This window comes from Photinus pyralis, unplaced genomic scaffold (genome assembly GCF_008802855.1).
Source record: "Photinus pyralis isolate 1611_PpyrPB1 unplaced genomic scaffold, Ppyr1.3 Ppyr1.4_LG10, whole genome shotgun sequence".
Lineage (NCBI taxonomy): Eukaryota > Metazoa > Arthropoda > Insecta > Coleoptera > Lampyridae > Photinus > Photinus pyralis.
The window spans coordinates 14293051-14316761 of record NW_022170250.1 but is presented as its reverse complement, the minus strand read 5'-3'; the positions used below and the strand labels follow the sequence as shown (position 1 = coordinate 14316761).

The 23711-nt window shown below is 37.1% G+C and overlaps 1 protein-coding gene across 1 annotated transcript in view; it reads right to left on the bottom strand.

Annotated features, from left to right (window-relative positions):
- Positions 1-23376, bottom strand: part of LOC116161349 (innexin inx1) — a 41813-nt gene extending 18437 nt beyond the window's left edge. Inside the window, exon 1 of the mRNA XM_031474675.1 lies at positions 22532-23376. Within this exon, the coding sequence (XP_031330535.1) occupies positions 22532-22780 (249 nt within the window). The 5' untranslated portion in view covers positions 22781-23376. The remainder of the gene's footprint in view (positions 1-22531) is intronic.
- Positions 23377-23711: the final 335 nt, after the last annotated feature.

Genomic DNA, 23711 nt, shown 5'->3' with positions numbered 1-23711 from the left:
GAGATAACACTTTTTGCCCATTTTATTTAAATTAGGTAGTAACCTTAGACAGGGAAAGAGAGGTAGTAACAATGGAGAAACTCAGGCGACTTCCTTATGTTCTGCAAGTCCTGCATATTGTAGTGGTCTAGCTCTAGTGAGTGGAGGTAACTGTCTACTTCTTGCACTTTACGATCGCCGATCGCGTATGTCGCATTGAAATTGGTACAAAATCAACTTTTTGCTGTGGTCTGGTCGCGAGAACCTCCATTAGATCAGTCGTGTAAAAGAAATGTTACTTATACATATATAGCCATTGTAGGTATAATTCCATAAAACAATTGCAAGGAAATTATGAGACGGTAATCAATATTTAATGGTAAACGGGAATGTAAACTTGAGGCATGCGATAATGGTACAGAACGCTTTTGTTCATGTCAATCTTTTTCAACAGTGATATATCACACAATATTACTACATAGACTAGAAAGGCAAACCGTTTATTATAAACACGTTAAAAAGTGCATAAGAGGTAATCATAATCTCGTTATTTCAGTCTTCGTAATTCGCTGGAACAACGGTACAACTATTTTTTGTAACATGTTGGTATCAGCAATAAAATTGGGAAAGTAATCGTCTTTTAAGTATAAAGGCGGGTCCACATTGATAAATATTTGCGTTGTGCGTTGAATTTGACACAAAATTGCTCTTGTGCACAGAAATTCTTGTCAATGTGGAATGTGCGCCGCACGAAAACGTACCTACACAAATAATTTCGTGGCAATAACGCACGCTATCCACTATGCTGTCGGTTTTTCAGTCAACTTCAAAGAACTTTGCGCCACAGCCGGACAATAGTTCTAATGTGGACTTGTGAATGTGAATGTGCAGACGTGGATTCAGCAAATACAACACACAATTACGTAGTAAATACGGGACCATATTCAAATTTGTGGGGCAAATACTTTTGTCAAAATTCAGAATTCAACACACAACGCAAATATTTACCCGCTTTTGAATAGGAATTTTTATGTGCGGTATGAATTCTATTCATTCAAACTTCATATAGATACCTATATAGTAACCTACATTGACACGAGTATAAAGATCGGTACTTAAGGTTAGAACCAAAATAAGAATTTTCACAATAGATGATATGTGGGGTCGAGTGTGGGGTAGGTACACTAAAAAAAACTTTTAAGATTCGGCATTAAAAAGCGAAGTTGCTCAAACAGTGCATTGTACGTTTCCTTTTGTGAGGAAGAAGAGCCTAGCAAACGTGATGAACACCGCCATATTTCAATACAGACCCAGTATAAACTTGGGTGAATAAGTTTGGATATATTTTAAAAGTTCCAAAAACAACTTAGAGTGGTGAAATCTACAAAAGTGTTGGTGCTACTTTTCCCCTCGAATATCAGGATCCGATCGTGTTGTGGTCCGCTATCAGACAACAAGAAATTAACTCGCCTTGTTTAACATTATATTCGCAATATTCTGGTGGGATTACACGTGATTCAACGCTGAGAGGATTCGGTGGAACATTTTTTATGGCATTACGCTTTCGTCGAGTCGAACCATTATCCACAAATCAGATGTATTCGGTAAGGCACCTTGGCAAGCCTGATCTGTATTTTCCAACCATTTATTTATAATCTGCGATAATGTCAACTTGGCATCAAAACCATAACTTTCGCCGCTTTGGATCCATGTGAATGCATTTAAATTTTCTTGATCCTCGACCATCGCTTATGTGGATTTTAGCGTTATAACGCCCACTTGTTGCACATCGCTAAAATTTTACTGCATAACCGATCAAAAACGTACTCGTGGCCCTCATTCACGAACTTCCGCTTGCCACGTTTGGACTTCACTGTTTGCTCCGTTATGCAATGGGTAACAATCTAGCAATAAAGTACTTCACCACCATAATTTCCTTTGAACTGATGTTTGCCATTTTCCATATGAGAGACTTGCGTGAAAAAATCCCCCTGCACACTGTGAGGCGAACCGTCCCAGCAGCGAAACGATGGCGACGAATCAAGCGCGACGAATTGTACTAGACCCTAACATAAGATGGTCAAAAAAACCTTCTGGGCGCAAAAAAACTGTGCTATTGTTTGGGTTATCCGCGCAAGAAAAGATGGCATTCGCAAAAAAAAGTTTTTGGCTAGGGTTCTCCAAGAGTTTTTACCGCGCCTAACCGCGCTATTCAATTCACAATCGATTGCTTTTATTGTCTCTTCGAATGTGGTTGGAGGTGTTGGTAACTGGAGCAAGATATTTTTACTCTCTTCCCCCTTAATATTCAGCAACGTCTATATTTTCGGGGTCCGATTAGCCCCCTGTCGAGACAGTGACATGAAACATGGTCTAAGCATGAAACGTTCAAATCGAGGTTCAAATGTTTTAATCCATGCCTTTCACTCCAATGGTGACATGTATTGACAAGTACGTATTGTTACCTTGCGAGGTGTTATTAGGGTTAGTTTCAGGCAATACAAGTATGGTAGTGTCATGTCGGTAGAACAAAGACTATGAGCCGTTTAACGGCTGCCACCATGTATTGTTGAGGAGGTTCATGAATGAAACTACGGTAGAGAAGCTATATTTGAACTTTGAATAAAACTAAAACTAATACCGGTTTCAAAATTACTGTTTAAGCATGCTGTATGTTTTATTTATGAAGGTATTCAATGAAATGTCTAATGTAGACAATACTCAATGCGATTTACGAAAGCATTAAAAAAAAGTTTCATATGGAGACACTTCAAATAAAAGTAAAACTAATGCCCATTTCAAAATTTGTTTGTATTTGTATACGCTCCACTATTTTTCATTAAACTGTATAGACTGCGACGATAGGCGGCTCATTTGAAAGAGAACGGGGTCAGGATCTCGTGCCTACCGGTATTTTGTCTTGGTCCTAGCATTAATATTAATAGGACAAAAATGTCATTTATGTTTGCATAATGACTTTTTAACTTGTTTTGTTTTGTTTTGGTGCGCCACCACGAATAAACGAAAAGGTTTTTATTTCCAAGATGCTGCGTGCCACCAGTACTTGTAGGCTCTAACTAAAAATACGCTAAGGAATAATCATTGTATTAACGTTAAAATGTTAGTAACAGGTGACAGTAAACAAACCCTGTCCATTTAATAAAAAAGATGATGATCACCGAAAAAAAAACAATTTAATTGGCATGTGACATTTTCAAAATTAATTTAATTTTGAGATATTTATGGCCGGTATGATAAAGCATACTTAACTATGTTGTCTGGCTAACAATGTTGTTAAGCCATGTGATTGGATGTTTTTACAAAGAACTCGACAAAGAATGATGCTATTATGTACTTGAAAAAAAACATCCAACCACATGCCCTAACAACATTGTTAGCCAGACAACATACAGTGAATTTTTTTTTAAATGCGAACATATAGTCGGGAATCTGGGAATCAAAATTCGAACATGGTATGTGAACTCAAAGATATACATTTTGAAAAATACGTATCTTGTGCAGAATTAGATGCCGATTCTGAATCAAGAGGGCGCGATGGTCGCAGGGATTGCAAATAGCCAGAAAAAAATAATTTGTACAAAATTTCGCACTTCCCAAAAGTTAAAAATTTTACCTTTACATGGCATTTCCGAAGTTATTTATGAATATTTTTCAAGAATTTGTGCACCATTCGAAAGCTCATTATATTTGCCGTCTCACAGAACAAAAAGAAAGTCAATGTTGCCTTTAACAACCACTCTGTAAACTGTTAAAGCTGTATATGCGCGAGAAGTGTAATAAAAATTTCAGTGACGAGGTATTTTCGTTATTATTGGAGATAGAGGTATACACGAGGGTATACATATACGAGACCAAATATGTAAAATGAAACAAGGTAGTTTTTTTACAAAAACATTTTTTCAATCAAACAAACCGTTTAAGAAATATAACACTGGGGAACAGTAATTTTGCGGCATGGCAGATTGAAGTCAATTCTGTCAGACTAGTGTGCTGAATACTGGAAAAATATCAGATTTGTAAAATTGGCTCCAGTTTTTGAGATAAAAACTATTAACTATTTAAATCAAAAATTTTAGTAAAAGTACCAATTTGCACTGACAAAATACTTTTATTAAGTTGATCTTTAGGAATGAAACTGAAAATGATTAATATATACGCTGATATATAATATGCTTAGTGAATTAAAGGGGATATGACCTTAGTAGTTGAACCCTAAAAAAAATTAAAAAAAAAAACAAAAAAAAAAAACAAATATATCTATGCAGTTCACTGACGAAATTTAATTTTCTGCTATGGTTCTGCTCAAGACAATCCCTTACTAAGGTCCAGCAGTAGTCTGCCATCATGTGGCGGTCCCATCGACCTTGGTATCTTTCTTCCATGACCCTAATGTCCTGGTGGAACCGTTCTCCTTGTTCCTCGCTGTAATCGCCCACATTATCCGGGAATCTATCTAAATGACAATGCAAAAAGTGCATTTTAATGCTCATATTAGCTCCTAATTTGTTAAAATTTTGAAGCATTTTAGTGACTAGTTTTGCATAGTCTGGAGCTTTATGATTCCCTAAGAAATTTTTGATTACTAAAACAAAGCTTAACCATGCCTCAGATTCAATTTGTGTCATATAGTTCACGAATTCAGTATCTTTTATAAGTGTTCGGATTTGGGGTCCATCGAAGATGCCCGCTTTCAACTTTTACATACTTAGAGCTGGAAATGTTTTACACACATACTTAAAACAGTCACCCGTCTTATCAAGGGCTTTGATGAACTGTTTCATTAGCCCGAGCTTGATGTGAAGTGGTGGAAAAAGGATAATTTTTGGGTTTAGCATTGGTTTAGAATCACATTTGATTTTCCTACCTCCATATTGACGAACTGATAATTTCGGTCTAATAGCTGATCAATGAAATATTTACTACTAAATCCATGAATAGATAACCAAACTTAGATGGAAATATTCAAATAAATACAACTTTAGAAGGGTAGTTTAAAATTTTGCATTGATTTATTACGTTTCGTTTATCCCAAGAACCAGAATCAATCCAAAAAAACTAAATGCATATAGTGTATATCAAATACCAGTGTTTATAAAATTCATTAATAAAATTAGTGCCGCAGACATTTTTATTTTTTTTGTTCCGTTGTGTAATAGGTTGAACATTTTTGAAAATGTAACGCGAGCGCGCCATAATAGCAATACTACCGATACTCGCTTAAAAACGCACGTTGTCGCATAAATCCGTCTACGACCTACATCTAAACAAAATCTCTGAGTTTGCATGCAATGTAATTTCCCTATGTTCGATTTTAAAAAAATACACATCAATCTATTGAGTAGTTCAAATGAGTAGTAAGTAGATACAATTGACAGCTGTCACATTTTTAAAAATACCACCGTCCAATTTAATTTCGAAATCGGTTAGCTGATTGCTTAGAATGCTCGTTAGCATGTCAAGGTGGACACTTCGAACATTTATTGTAGTTGTAGTTGCAGTTATCCTAATGTTGCTATGGCCTCATATGGCTTCTTTAAAAAAATTTTACCGAGTTCTTTTCATCAAAGGCTATAGAAACCGTTGCTGTTCATAGCCACGCAAGTTGCACGTTTTGCTGGTGGGAATGTGAAACGCGCACACCTCATAGATTGATGCGTTTTTTAGCATTGGAAATGCTTATGTTTTGTATGGGTATGAATTTACCAGGTTTGCCGAGTAGAAAAGAAGACAGTGGTGTCGCGTCTAATGTTGATTGTACCGTACTCGACTGCAATCGGTAGATTCAGGAAAAGTCGCGGATACTGTCGATACGGTACTTACTTAACAGTGCGCAGGGGTTCTGTTAATTCGAATCTAAATTTATCGCACATCGCCCTTGATGGTATTACACGCATGTTACGACGCTTTTTATTTAGAAAGTTTACGTTTGCGACACGAGCGAGCTTGCGAGCGAGTGGAGCAAGTGTTGATACCGTATGAATAAGGGTTATTTGTGTTTTACATGTATGGCGTTGTGCGGTTATTATTTCCAATGCCTCCGATGGTTGCAAGGATTGCGAAATCTGTGAATTTTTTAAATCGAACATAGAGAAATTACATTGCATACAAAAGCGTATGGTCGCATTTAAAAAAAAACTCACTAGATGATTTACGACACGGCGTAAAATGAAAGAGATGTATTAACTCCCTATCTTTAGTATAAGCACAAAGTGAATCCGATTTATGCCAGTGTAATCGACCTGTGATTTTAATCCATTCATTTTCGCTTTCAAATATCGTTTTGCGCCGAGCGCACATTATTCATGAACCGTGTAAAATCGTTTCTTGTGGAAAATTTAGTCATCTCCAATTATCTTCTATGCAGTTTACCTATCTATTTCGGTTTGCACTCTGTTTTGAAATAAATGTGCACGATCGCGATTTTCATAAGAGAACACAAGACTTCGCTCAGTTGAGATTGTCAGTCCCTATCTTACCATGGACCACAAATATTGCTTCACAATTTAACTAGTTTCTACACCTCCTCGGAATCTTTTGGTGTTTTGCAAAGCTATAATAAGGAATAGCCGAATATTTCGACTGCTTACACTTATAGATTTACCTCGAGATTTATTGTAAAAGACAAATTTACACTTGGCCTACAGAGGTTAAATCCCAAATTTTCCGAAATCAGAAATTATGTGGGATACACGGATGCAACCGGAGAAAGAAATATGACAATCGTAATTACCTACGGCTGAGAATTGATTTTACTTGCCAATTTGCAGAATTATATACATAGGCGTTTTACGTGTATCTTCGTGTATAAATATTGACGATCAATATCAATATCAAAATGTAAAGCCATCACTGCAAACAGTGAAGTATTTTTTCAAATATCATCATACATCTGAAAGAATTTTGTTTACATTATAAACTCTGCAGCCGGATGTAGTTACATGTAGGTACATAGTCTTGTTTCCAAAAAATTGGAAATGAACTATTTTTATATTTCACATTCTGGCAAAAATACGCGAAATATAAAAACGGTAATAAAAACAACAGCCTGTTAAATTGTACGTAATAGTATATTCCTCTTTTCAGGCATTTTTAGCTCGCATCCTGTTAGATGTCAATCACCTAACAGAGTGTAATTATGTGCTACTTTTTTCCGTAATTTATTTGTGTGATCTCACAGTTGTAGAATGTGCAGCAAACAAAAAATTAAACATCTTTAGCGTCGCTTCTTTGTATGGGAGTTTTTAGAAAAGTAAATTGCATTTACTACAATGTGACCTCGAATGTGACAGTGTATGACAATTTTCGGTCATCGCATAGGACATGTGCAGTGTGCAAGGATAAAATACCCAACTGTGGACATGATTGTGTAAACAACAGGACCAGTTCCATCAATTTAACTCCTGTACTCGTTACTTGGAATAAAATATTCATAAACATAACAACACAGAAGTGGTTGATAAACGTTAATTAAACTTCCACAGTGTGCATTTTGATAAATCGAAGTCATAATAAACATTTAAAATCAACAGAATATCAATAAACAGTTTTTTGTTCAATAATGACTTGCACCCGCACTATTTCTTAATGCGCTCTTTTAAGTCGTCTGTCTTTCCCTGGTCACAGATTACTATATTTACATTGTGCTTTGGTTATCATTCAAGCTTCCTACATCAGGAGAGATAACGATAACATTAACGTCAGCAATTCAATTCCCATATATAACCGATGAGATAACGTCAATCAATGTCCAAAATCAGGGACCTAGGCGACAATTTGCATCTTCATGAACTTTTGGCGATCTTTAAATCATTACTTTGTAGTTTGTTCCTCGCTTTGTTTCATAAAATGTGAAGGTAGCCCGTCATTTGTAAAATTTGACAATTGTAATTAGAATTTTGGAGCCCCGCACCTCGAGTTGATGGTAAAAATTACCGACAATGAAGTAATAAAAAAAATCAAATTGTAAAAAGGTTTTTGCTCTAAGGCGAGTATTGTTAAAATTTTAAAGAGAGATCTTCAGACCTAAAGAACATCTGCGCATGCGCACATTAGATTGTTACTATGTATGTTCGATGTGTTTGCCTTTGCTAATGACATTTGTAGTTTTCGATTTTTACTACATGTGATATGGTTTTCTTTACTAGAAGCATCTATGGTTAACATTTCAAAAAAAATATCTTCATAAATAAGAAAGTTGGCATTCCACAGTCTATACATGCGCACATCTGATTTTTCCTATACAAGGTGTTTGCCTTTACTAGAAGTATCTGTAGTTAAAATTTCAACAAAATATATTATTAAATAAGAAAGTTGATATTGCGCAGCCTGCGCATGCGCACATTAATCCTCAAGATTTTTCTTGGCTTGAATTTAGAACATATTTCCCTGTTCTGTTTTCCCTTACTGTACTAGTAGCATGTCTCATTCTAACATTTTAGACTTCTTCGCCTCATATTCATCTGATGTACGTTTTAACAATGCATACAGTTTCATAAATTTTGAAACATCAATAATCAGCCCTGTGATGTATCACTAACGTTAAACTTAACGCGCAGGTTATCTGTCAAAAACGTCATTTTGCCCAAGTTTTGCCCATACTAAATAACGCAAAATGACAGTTTTTGGTAGATAACCTGCACGTTAAGTTTGTCGTTTCTGATAGTTACTGATTCTCTCGAGCGTTTAACATTGATCGGAGTATCGAGTAACTCTTCCACAACGTAGAACCATTGAGTAATTAACTTCACTCAACGGTATAACTTATGTAGCTCTTGCTCATTATTGTAAACAATGCTAACAGAACATTTTCGCTGATCACTGTCACGTTTTGTGCGTTACACTAATCTTTAAATTTAAACCATTCGTTTTCGTACTTTCCTTTTGATTTTGTCGGGCACAAATTATCGATTACTTCTTCCGCTAATAAGTGCAGTTCTTGCGGAGTAGATAAAAAATCAGTCGTTGCTAATTTTACTTTGGGTATATCTTTTCAGGCCCAATGAAAAATAATAAAAATTTAAGGAGATTAATTTAAACATTTCAAAGATGTACGCAGTGTTGCCAACTTTATTTTGACGCGACAATGTTTCTATTCTAGGGAAAAACTATGAATACTTTTTTTATAACTAATAATAATAAAAGGGTATAACGGGTTCAACATAGAAAATAGTGTAAAATATTCGTTGCAGAATGCCTTCTCTCACTTGTTAATTTGAACCTTCACCACGCTCAGGTTCGAAACTTGAACTCGTGCGACTTTCTGCAACTTATGTTGTAACTCGTGTTTTAATTACTACTCGAGATACTACTATTGTATCTCGTGCGTCAACACAGGCTATTCTAAAAATTCTGCATTGCTTGCAGCATTACATCTTTGTAATAGAGTGCATTTAAGTGTGGAATAACACCATAGGTATTGTTTAAAAAGTATTTAAACAATGCCATAGGTATTTTTCATATGCTTCTTTTCAGTTTACCAAATTTTGTGACAATATCCAAGAACTGTAACCAAATTGTTTAAAGATTATTTTTTCTCTCCTTTCTTTTCCATTAAATACTTTTTACACATTGTTTATTTGAATATTCTTCAAAGTTTTGAAATATTTTTTCAAAAGTTCTACACATATTATTATCATAGATAAATAAATCAACAACAAAAATTTAAATAGACCCGAGCGCCGAGCGCGTATTTGAATACAACAAGGCGACTTAAACAATAAGATGCGCATTTCTTTTAAAGAATTTTATCCAAAATTGAAAATCTGTTTGACAATTTTATTCATTCCACACAATTCCATTAAATTCTGACCAATTTTACGTCCGACCCATAATTGCAGATGGAGTTATTTGTTTTTTTGTTTAATTTTCAAAGATTAATTTTGAATTCGTCACCAAGTTCCATTGAAAACCTTGTTTTTCGCACCCCCATTTGGAGGCGCACCATCTTAGTGTAGAACACTTAGGAACATCTTTAGTGTTGCCTTGCCGCCAAGTTAGCACCTTCATTTCAAAATCATCTAATGCTAGTCAACATCAATCTTTAATTAAAATAAAATTAAAATTAGTCGTTAATTAGATGGAAAGTATGAGGAAACATTTTAGATTTTGGATTGATGGGGATGCAAACTTTTCTTGCACCGTTACCACCCATAGTGTAGAAGGGAGCAAGTTGTGTCCCGCAACATTCCGTAACATTACACACCTTTGCCACCATGATACAGAACCTCGTGTAAAACTATAGGGGATTAATCTTTACAAGAATCTTTATTTCATTGGTGCCTACTAAGATGAAATGTCGACACGTAGAAGTAGTTTTGCCTTGCGGAGAAACGCAGAGAAGCAATAGTAAATGGAGTTGCTGATGGAATTTGCTCGCATAACTTCTAAGAATGTAGGAGGTCAAAAAGGTAATGGCATCAGTTTTGTAGAACCAAAGATTAATTCTCATGATTGATGACCTACCAGACCAAATGCTAAACGAATAAGACCATTACGCTCCAAGACCAGAACGAAGGAACCCGAAAGTAATTTTCCTCGTAATTTTCCTATGAAGGGTGCAGTTTTATAAATACAGTTGAAACACAATGTCAATATTCCATTAAAAATTATTGAATATAAATAGATATTTGAAAAGTCACAATCGAGTTTGATGATAGGTAATAAATTACTAATTTGTGTAACAAAACACGTTACCGAACAGAATGATTCTTCAATTTCTCACACTCACAGTAGCTGTTATACAATTACAATAATGTATTTTCAATTTCAGTTATCAATTAATGCTATTATTACATAGTCATGTTTAAAAAATGACCTCAACGTAGATAATTAATATAATTGTACGTGTTCATCAACACGCTAAATTCAAGAATGTAAACAACTAACATTCTAACCAGGTGCACACAGTTGACCTCAAGAAATGGTTTAATTTATTATTACTATTAATATGCATAATTATATATAACATTTTATCTCGCATTTTATACATTTCAGAGTCCTCAGTATTAGGCTGATTAGGCAGATACCGAGGCAGGTACCATGATAACTCGCATAATAAATTGTAGGGTTGGGCTTGGGCAGGTATATTATTGCGTTTGAATCGTCGATTAAAACTTTAATAATAAGCTAATTTTATAATTACTTAATTGGTTTATTTCTGTTAATACCACGACTTTAACAAAGGTAGCGAATTACAATAATTATTCATTACAATTTGTAATCCTTGAGAATGTAAAGATGTGCTGAAACGCCACGGTGACACAAAAACTGGGAGTTGAACGGAAAAAGCTCTGCATGTGGCTTCAATACAAAAACTTTGGCGCAGGGATTAATTAATTCCGCTAACCACATTCCGGTTACATACAGTCATGTTGACAAGTACAAGATATTACATAATCAATGCTTATATTGTAGGAATTATTTATATTCCATTAGCATTTCGCAAATTCCACCTAATGTTTGCTTCGGACCAACGATTCGCTTTAATCGATTTTACGACGACCCCAGTGAAAGTTACAAGTTGCGAATTGACGGTGTTTCGAAATTTCCTTGGCAGAATGGTTAATGGAATATTAACGGTTTCGATACAATTCCCATGATACCTAATCAGTAATTTGGTTACAGCCAGCCCTAGTATGGGAGCGTTTTTGAAAAGTTGATGTAGGTATGGCCATTGTTTAAATACCTATGGCTTTACCATTGCTTATCTCTATTTTACTTACATAAATAATACTACATTGTCATTACAAACAAGGACACGTGATGATGATCGATAGACATAAATTAGGTATTCTGTGCTAATGACTTTAAAGACTTCTATTGCACAGTTTCTCAATTTAGAAAAGATCTGCCCGGATTTTATAAAACAACCTAATAGATAGTAAATGTTGTAGCGGACATATTGGGAGCAAAATTGTAAATGCCGAGTTATTATTTATATGAGGAACTTAAACTTTGGTAAAACATTACCCTCGACATTACCATACACTCGACCCTGAAAGCTTTCTTCGAGCATTCTCTTTTTCTTTTTCCTATATACAATGGTATTATCTAATCTATAGAGGGTGCCTACTTCTAATTCGGTTGACTGTCCTTTTCATCGTACTCCATGGAGGTATCTTTATGACGAAATCAACCTCAATTAATCAAATTCAACCGAATTCAACATACTTATGTTGATAAATTGCGAGATAAATTGTGTATGCAAAGCAAATCCCCGTCATTTTTCTTGTACGTTTCTTCCCTGTCGAGATATACAGTGAGTTTTTTTTAAATGCGAACATACGAGTTTGCATACAATGTAATTTCCCTATGTTCGATTTTTAAAAAAACATCAATCGGCGGTATTTTTAAAAATGTGACAGCTGTCAATTGTATCTACTACTCATTTGAACTACTCAATAGATTGATGTGTTTTTTTTTAAAATCGAACATAGGGAAATTACATTGCATGCAAACTCCTATGTTCTCATTTAAAAAAAATTCACTGTATATTTTATTCATATTCATATTCATTTATTTCCCGTTCAGATTACATTAGTAATATAGGGTCGCCAGGAGAGTAAATTGTGTACAAACAATTAGTGACAAACGTAACATACATATTATATATAAGTATTTAAAACGTGTACAAGTGTATGAAACAAAAGACAAAAGACATTGAAAACTTTCGATATCATACTGGAGAGCTTGCCAAGTACTCCACCACTGTGTAATATTGGTGATCCAGGAAGAAATTTTTCGCCAAGAATTTAAATTGTGCTGCTTTGCATTTTTGGATCCGCATAGGTAGGTGATTAAATAATTTTTGTACTCATTGAATGGAAAGATAATGTTTCCAAGCATCCTCGATGCACGGGAAAACGACTTTCCCGCATCGCGGTGTTTTTTAGTTTCCGCTGGAGAGAAGGGGTTATGCGCGTTCTTCGGTTGGTAGTACTTATTGAAGTCAACGAACGTCATGTCATGGTTAACTGTCATCTGCTGTAATAGTTATTTATGTATTAAGGGCATAATAGTGATGTTTATATTCTCGAGGGCGACGAGTTAAAAAGCTCGAGGGCCTATGGCCCGACAGCTTTTTAGTCGCCCGAGAGTATAAACATCAGTTTATGCCCGTGGTACATACACAATTTTATGTTTTACAAATAGTTTTCTTCGTCAAAATTCGTTTACAAAATAATTAATTCATTATGTTTGATCAAGTATGCGTGGTTCGAATTTGTTAATGTGATTGAAACCATCCAAACGTCAAACGTAATTTTAAATAATTCAATTCATCGTGAATGAGCAAGAAGTTCCAGAAACTATACGAAATAAGGCCAATCTTGTGATTTAGTAGCTATTGACAATTAATAATTGACGTTTCTAATTTTCAATGACCTGCAAATATTTGTTTGTTTTGTCATTAAGTATTAATGAGTTACTATGGTGATACTTAATGCCCTAGGGCATAAAGTGGTACTTTATGCCCGCGTATCACAGATATAAAGTGTGCTATTATAGGTTAATAAGACATAAAATCAATTAAGCCGTTGGTTGAGGGTACTTAGTGCGATTAATCGGGAAACAGACGTACACTAAGTTTTACGTAAATATATAAACAAGAACTTATAACGCAATCAAATTATTTTTCAGAATTGGAAAAAGTAAAATTTATTGTTAAAACGTCTTAAAATGTGACCAGTGATATTCTGCAACTATTCGCATATGCAGTTTAAGAAAGCACATATTAACACACACAAAGCTTCCAAGGATTTTAAATGTAACGAGTGTATTTACGCAACTCAAGATAAATCAAATTTGAGAACACATTTGTTCACACATGTCTTCTGGGAATATTAAATACGATCAGTACACTTACGCGACCAATAAGAGCACTCTTTTCAAAGCATATTTGTTAACATTGAAGACTTCCAAGGATATTCAGTGCAAACGATGCAATGCCGTGACCAGTAGTAGCACTCACTCATTGCAAAGGCAAAATATGTATTAACCAAAGATGTGGAAGTTTTAAATGTGGCCAGTGCAATTAAAAGTGATATAGTATCCTTGGGTAGTTACAAAATTATGTTACCAACCAAACATATGATTGTGTTACCAACTCATGATTAAAAAAAAACTAATTTACAAAACTTTATTAATGTTGACCTTTTTTTACGCAATTCGTTACAAAAAATATTGTACCTAACTCTTTCGGAAAGAATTTTCCCGCATTCGCACTAAATGCAGCACGACCGTAGGGAGTGCTCATGCAGGAAAATTAACTTACCGAACTTGTTAGGTAAATAACTATTAATGCAACTATATGTGGGAGATTGTTCATACAAATGTGTAGTGTGTTTTGGGATACACAGTTGCCGCGCAAAACACGTTTTCATCGTGCTGCTGACATCTTGGTTGGTACTGAATTGATGGGAGGTTGTCGAACGTGTAGAGAACCGGTCTAGGACATTAGGGCGCCGCCGAAAGGGCGCGACCGAAAGGGCGCGGCCGTTAGGGCGCGAGACATAAGGGCGCGTGGACATAAGGGCGCGAGGACAAAAGGGCGCGGGACATAAGGGCGCGGGACATAAGGGCGCGGGACATAAGGGCGCGAGGACATATGGGCGAGTATTCTCTAAAAAATATATATCGTAGTTAGTTTGTGTTGATATGTTATACCAACAGTCATTACACAGGGCGTTCAAGATACCAAAAACATATAAAGCGCAATGCCAAAAGATTGGGTCACACCTTTTGTCACTTTTACTTGTATATTTGTAGCGTCGAGTTGCTTAAATGATACTGTTATGCTTTATCCCAAATCGCAGGCTTGCTCGATTTGTTCACGTCCAATCATTTAAAAAATAATGGCGCGACCGATTACAATGTAATTCTGCAAATAGATCCTTTATCAAATTTGTAGATAGGAGTTTGAGAATTGGCAATATCGACCAAAGAATAAACAGTGCCATTTTGACATCTTCCCTAGTTATGCATCGAATTGCACGAGTTTTCAGTATGGATATCCGACACCAATATAATCGGCGCACTGCCAAAATTGGGGTTTGATAGATCCAAAATTCACAATGCCTTTTTAACTTCTCGGCCATTTATTTAAGAAAACATTTAAAAAAGAACGGATGAACCGATTACGCTGAAATTTACCTATCTTTGTGTATCTTGAACGCCCTGTGTAATGACTGTTGATATAACATATTAACACAAACTAACTACAATATTTTTTTGTTTAGAATACTCTATCTCGCGCCCATATGTCCTTGCGCCCTTATGTCCCGCGCCTTTATGTCCCGCGCCCTTTTGTCCTCGCGCCCTAACGACCGCGCCCTTTCGGTCGCGCCCTTTCGGCGGCGCCCTAATGTCCGGCTCCGGTAGAGAACACATCTGTAGCGACTACGTTTTGTCTGCAATTGGGTATATGCCTATTTTTCAATTTATTGCTTAAATATACAAGTACACGTTGAGTAATGTATTTAGAATGTTTGTATTTTAATTTTGATAGCGTTTTAGGTAAAAAATCTCGTAAAAAATATTCACTTAAAGTCGTCCATTTCAAATTCATGCAAAACGTTCAGTTAGCCAATCATCACGCACTGACGCCATTGGGGTAAATTTTACTTATTGTGGCATACTGTCAACACGTGCGAATTCGTCTTTTCCAGGTTTTGATATATAAAATATGGACCATAAAACTAAATATAAATCTTGTTTGGTACCATATTGTTATAATACGACTACTTCTATGCCTAATAAATTATTTGTGACGGTGCCGACAACTAAGATTCAAATAAACCCATAAAGAGCATTTCCAAAAGCGGCAGAGCGCCTCGGTGTGACCCCACGAAGTCATTGGATTTGACATTTGACCCATTTTCAATTGGCTTGTTACATGTGGTATATATGTTAACTAACTAACCAAATCGGTCCAAGCGTTTGACAGTTATCGTGTTCACGGACAGACGGACACCATCGACTCTCCTAAAAAGCTTGCGGCTTCGCTCTGCCGCTTAATAAAACGATGGCGATGGTTTAAACCTGTACGACGAGGAGATCCTCCGAAAAGTACAACTGTATTTTTTTGTTGCCAGGATCAGAGTTGGACTGGGTCACTGGGTCACTGGGTCAACTGGGTCACCTGGGTCACTAAATTAAACTGGGTCACTGGGTCGCTGGGTCACGTCATACTCTTTTCAGTTAGACCCAGTGACCCAGTTGACCCAGTTTGACCCAGTGACCCAGTTTGACCCAGTGACCCAGTTTGACCCAGTGACCCAGTTTGACCCAGCGACGCAATTTCACCCGGGGACCCAATTCGACCCAGTCACCTAGTTTGATCGAATAACGCAGTTAAGTCAGTGCCCTCGGTTCAAGTGTACAGATTATGCAATAAATGAAATGCTGGTTTGTTGAAAATAATACTCGATTGCTTGACAACTGTCATTTCTGTGATGTTTGCTTTAATACTGCCGTAAAAAAACTTTCCATGTCCCGAATTGTATTAGAATAATGTTATTTCTTTGCTTCAGGGCTTACCAGTTTGCTTACAGGTGTTCATTCACATTTAATTTTTTTCTACTAGTTAGCTTAATCCAAATAAATATTTTCTCTAAATACTTTCATTGACTACTTGACTACAAACTATAAACAAATGCATTTGATTTTTTTAGGTATTAGTTCTCTTGAATGAAATTGGGCTACGTGCTTGTTGCCGAATATTATTGAGGAAGTTTTTTTTAAATTAAAAGTTACTTGAAATTGTTTTGGATGATACCTAACAATAATTTAATTACTGGGCTACCGGGTCAGGACGGGTCACTGAGTAAAGCTGGGTCAAGATGGGTCACTGGGTCAAGCTGGATCACCGGGTCAAGCTGGGTCACCGGGTCAAACTGGGTCAAGCTGGGTCACCGGATCAAGCTGGGTCACTGGGTCAAACTGGGTCAAGCTGGGTCACCGGGTCAAACTGGGTCAAGCTGGGTCACCGGGTCAAGCTGGGTCACTGGGTCAAGCTGGGTCACCGGGTCAAGCTGGGTCACCGGGTCAAGCTGGGTCACCGGGTCAAACTGGGTCACCGGGTCAACTGGGTCACCGGGTCACTGGGTCACCGGGTCACTGGGTCACCGGGTCACTGGGTCAGTAAACTAACTGGGTCACCGGGTCACTGGGTCACTCTATGCTTGACCCAGTCCAACTCTGGCCAGGATCATTTTAATGCAAGTATTTTGTTCGTTTATTTATTATTTTGTATTATTGATGAATCATCGTAAGATAAAAATATCGGTATGCACGGAATCCTTGGACCAAGCCCTTACAAATGAGCCCTACATCGCCCAAATCGGTTCAGTGGTGCAGAAGGAGTACGTGTGACGGACGGACGGACGACAAAGTGCAGCCAAAAGCGATTTTTCACGAGATGTTTCACTTTGAGGAAAATACGCTAAAAATAGCGTAAAGTATATGCGTGAATACGTGGTCTTTAAAACAATTGCTCTATTTCAAGCATACAGGCTGCGCCCACGCCGTCGATCTGCGAGAAACATCGCGCGTTTTAAAGATCCACTTATACTTTAATATACAAGGTGTTTTTTTTAAAGATGTGCCATAGAAAGTACATACCTAGCATACATCATAACCGTAGGTGTGTGACAACAGTGAATGTAAAGGCGTTGAGTTATTTAAAATGGGCCATAGGGAAATTTGCATTGCGCCAATTGTTCTCAAATCTTGGCCTTGCGCTTAGTTAGTTCACTGACACTTCTCGATCTCAATCCTTCAAACTGAATCAACGAAGTAGCAACATGATTTCTTCGTTCGAAAAGGTGTTCATGTACAATTTGTACACAGTGGGTATGCGAGCTATTAATTGCCGAGTATCGGTTATCGCCTATCGGGTATTGTTTGCTTGCCGGTGGAAAACAATTCGAGCACGGATTGTAATCTTATACGATATCTGATTTGAATAAATTTGTTGATTTAGAAACAATTTCTGCAGTATACTCTGGTAGATGATTCGGGAGCAAGCTATGACTGAAACAATTAATGCAATGTAAATTTCCCTATGACCCATTTTAAATAAGTCAACGCCTTTACATTGTCGTATGGGCCATCTGAAAAAAACACCCTGTATGAACCTACAATCCATGATTTTAAATAACACGTGTTTCAACTACCTTTTTGCAGTTGCAGGTTGAATAAAGCGAATGCATGGAAACACGATTTAAGTCGATATTATACGATACTTGCAATAATGCTTATTGATTGTAATGTAGATTTTCGCACCATCCGCAGCCACGCATTATTGGAATCGAATTTGCAGACTTATCGACTTAAATCGATGTTTTTTGTTATTTCCGACATTTTCCATTAACTACATGCGAAATTAGATCACTCACTAGGCGGGGGACACTTTGTAACCCGAAGGCCCAATCTTCAAATGAGTATAACTTAACTTTTGTTTGAAAAGTTATTTTTAAAAACTGTTCGACAATTTTGTTCCTTAACTCATCAAGTATGTACACAACAAATTTCGTGGAATGCTCTCCATTTTCGTCGTCCGACCAAGAATTGGAACTTTTTTTTTCGAATTTTCAAAAACTAATTTCAGATTCGTCATTTACATGTTCAAAAACCCCCAGATACCAAATTTCGTCGAAATCAGAATTTTTTTCGCACCCCCCAAGTAGGGGTGCGCCCTTTCGTGGTAAGAATTTTGGAAAAAAAATTTCAAAATAGGATAGGGCCTCGGATAGGGCATACCCGTTAATGTTATCTCTCACTGTAATCTAATTAAAGATCTCAACGAAAGGAACCGTTTTGTACCAACTACTGCCCTTCTTTCTGTCCTCTTATCAAAGTACGGAGTGGAGGGGAGGGGGGAGTGGAACTAGTTTTAGCCGAGGTTTTATCCTTCATGGTACTCTAATGAAAGGTCTCAACGAAAGGAATTAATTTCTGCCAACTATAGCCCTCCTCCTCGACCTCTTATCGTGATCGGGTATCCCTTATACCCGAGCTTATATCTCAAGAACAGATTGTCGGAAGAGGGTACTCACAAAGGGCGATTGAGACATCTGCAAGAAATATATCCATTGGTGATGTCAAAACAAAAGCTATTTCGGTTAAAGAAAAATGCGCTTTATCTGTACAAGAGTTGTGCACAATTTATACTTGTTTTATTTGCAATTTAGATCTGGGCTTGTAGATAATTCTTTTCAAAATATAACCCAGGTCGCTAAAAACGTGGCCCGGGCCCTGAGGTTTATTGTGTGTTTCCGTCTTAACCCAGGTTGTGGGTGCATAAATGATATAGGTACATTTCGAGGTACATAGAGTATAAGGTATCATTTTTACCACCTGCAATATGTACCTAGTACAAGAGAGATCTACAAATAACTTTCATGACAGACATCTACGTTTGGGAACCCTAGGAACCCAGATCTTAGTAATCGTCAGTCGTGTGTATATGCACTCATTTCCTGCCCAACCACTGAACCGAAAGTAACCAAAGGTGGCACACGTGTTCTTAGGTGAAAGATGAACAGCTGAAAAGCTTTTGAAAATGTGCTTATTGTAGCATTTTAAATTGGAAATGCTTATGTTTTGTGTATGGGTGTGAAGTTACCAGTTTCGTCAAGCAGAAAAGAAGACAGTGGTGTCGTGCCAAGCATTGATTGTACCGCACTCGGCCGTAATCGGTAGATTAAAGAAAAGTCGCGGTCCGCGGATACTGTCGATACGGTACTTACTTAATAGTGCGCAATTGTTTTCTGTAAAATTCTCGCGCATCTCCTTTAAAAGGATTACGAGCATGTTCGTATTATGATGGGTGGTATTTATGCGGGACACGGTACATGTGACACGGCAAATTATTATTTCGCCCAATCGCTCTGTAGATTTATTGGTTCTTAGTAATCAATCTGGCTACAAGATTTCCGTCTTTTCTTTAACGGGCAGCACGTTATGCATTTTCCCGTATTCACGCTTCATTCTATACATAAAGCCGTTATAAGTCGCATATGGTTTCCTTTTGTGGTTGTAATGACACAGCTTACTTACTATCCAGCTCCGCAACTCTCGAGCGGCGCCTTTGATCTGGCGGTCTACAACCAAGCGAGATGGAATGGTGCCCTCTTTCTCGCGCTTGGGGTAAAAGTCAGGGCCGGATTAAACGAATTTTCATCGCGCGGTCGCTGCACAGTACCGTAGTAGGTGATTTTTGAGCTGTATTGTAATGTGAACGTTTAGAATTTGCTGTACAATATTACGTAATATTGCAATGAAACTAGGGTTGGGTGTTTAATACATTTTATTGCCTAATTGAATTGAATTCGGGACAATGGCCAACGTGGTAACACTGGGCTTGATTGCACGCCAAACAGGCAATGCAGTCTTTTACCCCAAGAGGCGGGGCATAAGCGCTGCGCGCGTAGATCGGCGCAAACCGCTCCCGCCAAGAGAGTTGTGCAGCTGGATAGTAAGTAAGCTGTGGTAATGATTTCTATTTCACCAATTCTAGGTAGGTTCAGACGCGTAATAGAGAACAGGTTGACTATATGACTATAATAACAAAAGTGTCCGTCACTTAGCCAGTTTATGTGAAGAAATTTGGTATTTACCTTGTACAGAGGCGTAGGAACGAAAATTTTTTTGGGGAGGCAAAAATTGCCATGCGAATGGCCGGAGCGAATCGGCGAATCTCGAATCGGCATTTTCATACCAAAATCAAAATAATTAGAAATTAACAATATTGGATTATTCGAATGTGTATTTAAGTGACCATGATTATGATTACCAAATAAATAAACAGATTGAAATTCATACCTACTATGCACAGTGAAAATTAGCGCAAAATACGAGGCAAAATACGTTTATTTTGAACTTACTGTCAATATTTTTTTATAGAAAAGGTTTAAAACAGTGATTTACTGTCTTCGAGGAAAAAAAGTAAATACATATTGAAAAAATTCCTCGAAAAATTCCATTCAATTCAATTTCAAGCAGCACTACCAATAATTTTCAACGGTTAATTCAAAATAATTTACTTTTTCACATATCCTCAGTACCGTCAGCGAGACTGTCAGTAAATAGCTCGGTAAATAGTCGTCTGAACAGTACAAATTTTGTATTTGTAAAATATCAGTTTTGGCGTGAGCAGGCAGATTCGAATTTAATCTGGGTTCGAAAAAAATTAAATTAAGAAACCAATTAAAAAATTAGTTAGAATATTAATTTTACATATAAATTTAAAAAATACAACTGAATGATGGGAGCGTGGGGGGGGGGGCAAAATGCAATCTCTGCTCCCCAGTATAAAATATGGGGGGGCAACTGACTCCTCCGCCCCCCTCGGTTTCGACTTTATCACTTTTCTTGCACGAATTAATGTTAGTCGTCAAGCAAATTGTTGGTCCAATTCGGCGATTGATTTATGGGAGGATTTATGTAGTATATTCTTACAAAATGACGATAATATCCACACACCCTCGCACACACCTATGACTGCACGCAAGTATTGCGGGAGCGGGGAGTACCTACCCCCATATATTGGATGCTGCACATTGGAAATTTCCCATTTCAAATACAGAGTCAAATACCTATGTTTGGTGGCAAACAAGGTGGCCGTATTTGTTCGGTTCAATTTAAACTATAGTCATACTGTTTCGTATCGAGGGCGATAGAGGCATTCGAGGCAATTTGTTACTCTCCCTAACTCTGGGACAGACTATAATTAAGACTTTATCTTGTACGAAATGTACGAAGAAATGTAGCAAAAAATTTCAAAAATTCCGAGACAGTAAAACCCGAGGTAAAACCTCGTACCTACACCTATGTGCAAATTAGCCATACTCTCGGCCATAGTAAGAAATACTGTTTAATTTTAATTTTAAAACTGTCGTTCATTTGAGTGTTCAGAATTGTGTTAGCCCACAATCGATTTCGAATAATGTCAATGTCACTTTTCTTTGAGCTAGGTACAACAATATTATCTTGGAGCGCAATTGTCTCACCTTCATTGGCAATCGTAACGTCACCATGATGGAAAACATTTTGAAGGCGTCCCAGTCAATTGACCTGGACTCATGTGACCCTGTAACGAGTGTCCTGACAAGTTCTTCGTTTACTCTTTTCATAACGTTCAGAACATAAATGTAACTTGAAAGTCCCTTCTCTAATTATAAATAGGTACAATCTTAATTGTAAATCGGACATATAATTATAACCCCCACCCTATACAACATTTTAAAATTGAAAAACGTCCGAGTTGCATCATGTTCTTGTTTTTCATGTGTGTTCTTTGCCCCTTTTTTGGCCGGAAGCGCTTATTAAATTATCCAATGATGGCAAAGGGTAAATGATTTACTGACAAAAAATAATGAACGTAAACGGTGGAGTTTATCCACATTTCACATAATTTATAGCTCGATTTATAGTATTACGAAATTGTAGTAAAATCACGTTGCAAGCGGTACAAGTTGTACACATCCCGACCACGATCAGAAATCGTATTTGAGGTCGTAGGTCAGCTGTTTACCTGTCTTTTGAAAGCGTCAGGCATAGTGAAGGTCGAAGAGATCCAGCAAAAAGTGTTGACAACGTGCGTAGGTAATCCACTGACAATGCATTGTATAGGGTTTCCAACAAACTGGGTGGCGGTAATGATAAGGCTGCAAGCCAGTAGAAGTACAGTTGTAAACACATTATGCAGTCTAAAAATTGCACAATCTGTCACTATATCTTGCCACTTCAAATAGTCTTTTAGTCCTCCTAGCAACTTAAACATTTTGGCTTAATTCGTACTGATTCTGAATGAGAACTGATCACTTTTACCCGCGCGTTTTCAATTCAAATCCGAATCGATATCGCACACATTTGTCACATGTGCGCAAAGCTACCATTACCACTCGAGCCCATCGCGACATTCGTCGAAATCGCAACGATCATTGCATCAACCCCTTAACAACGATTGAATGAATGTTAGTAAAATTTTTTAGTAGATTAACATTAAAAATATACAAGTCGATCGGATCGCACTGTTGCTTGCTACTGAGTGCTGCCCCCTCGATTTCACCATTCCCCACTACAAGAGCGTTGACGAATAAAGTTTTGGAAAGTTGTAAACCGCACGCAAGCCTTATTTGTGCGATTGCTTTCATCTAATGTTATCAAAGATGCATTAAACCCAAACACAAGAAAAAACCGCGCGCTACCCGAAAGCTCACTTGACAGCTTGCGCTAAACGCACCAATTTTAATTACGCGCGCATTTGCGTACTTGGATTTATTATTGCATAAATGTAGGTTACCTTAGTAACTCTATACCTATGATACTGTGGTTGCATTATGCTGACAGAATTACAAAAGTTCGATCGATTGATCACATTATGTAATTCTTTTTCACTACGGCGGCGTCCTTGTGTAATGCACAAGCAGATGCAAGGACCTCCGAATGCGCGCAGCTGATAGAAACACATAACCCGTACCTAGATATACAATGACAAAGGAACACCACGGAAGTGGTCGTTTAACCGATTAGCGTTGTCTCGTCTACAAACGTATAAAAACCATTCATGGAATTTAAATTTCAGGGAATTCACACACCTGACCAATGAACTTTCTGAGCGTAGAATTGACCTTCTAAATTTAGAGTATTAATCTGTTTTAAGAAAAAAAAGATATGGGTATAAACAGGCCCTGAAACTGGTTTTTTGGGTT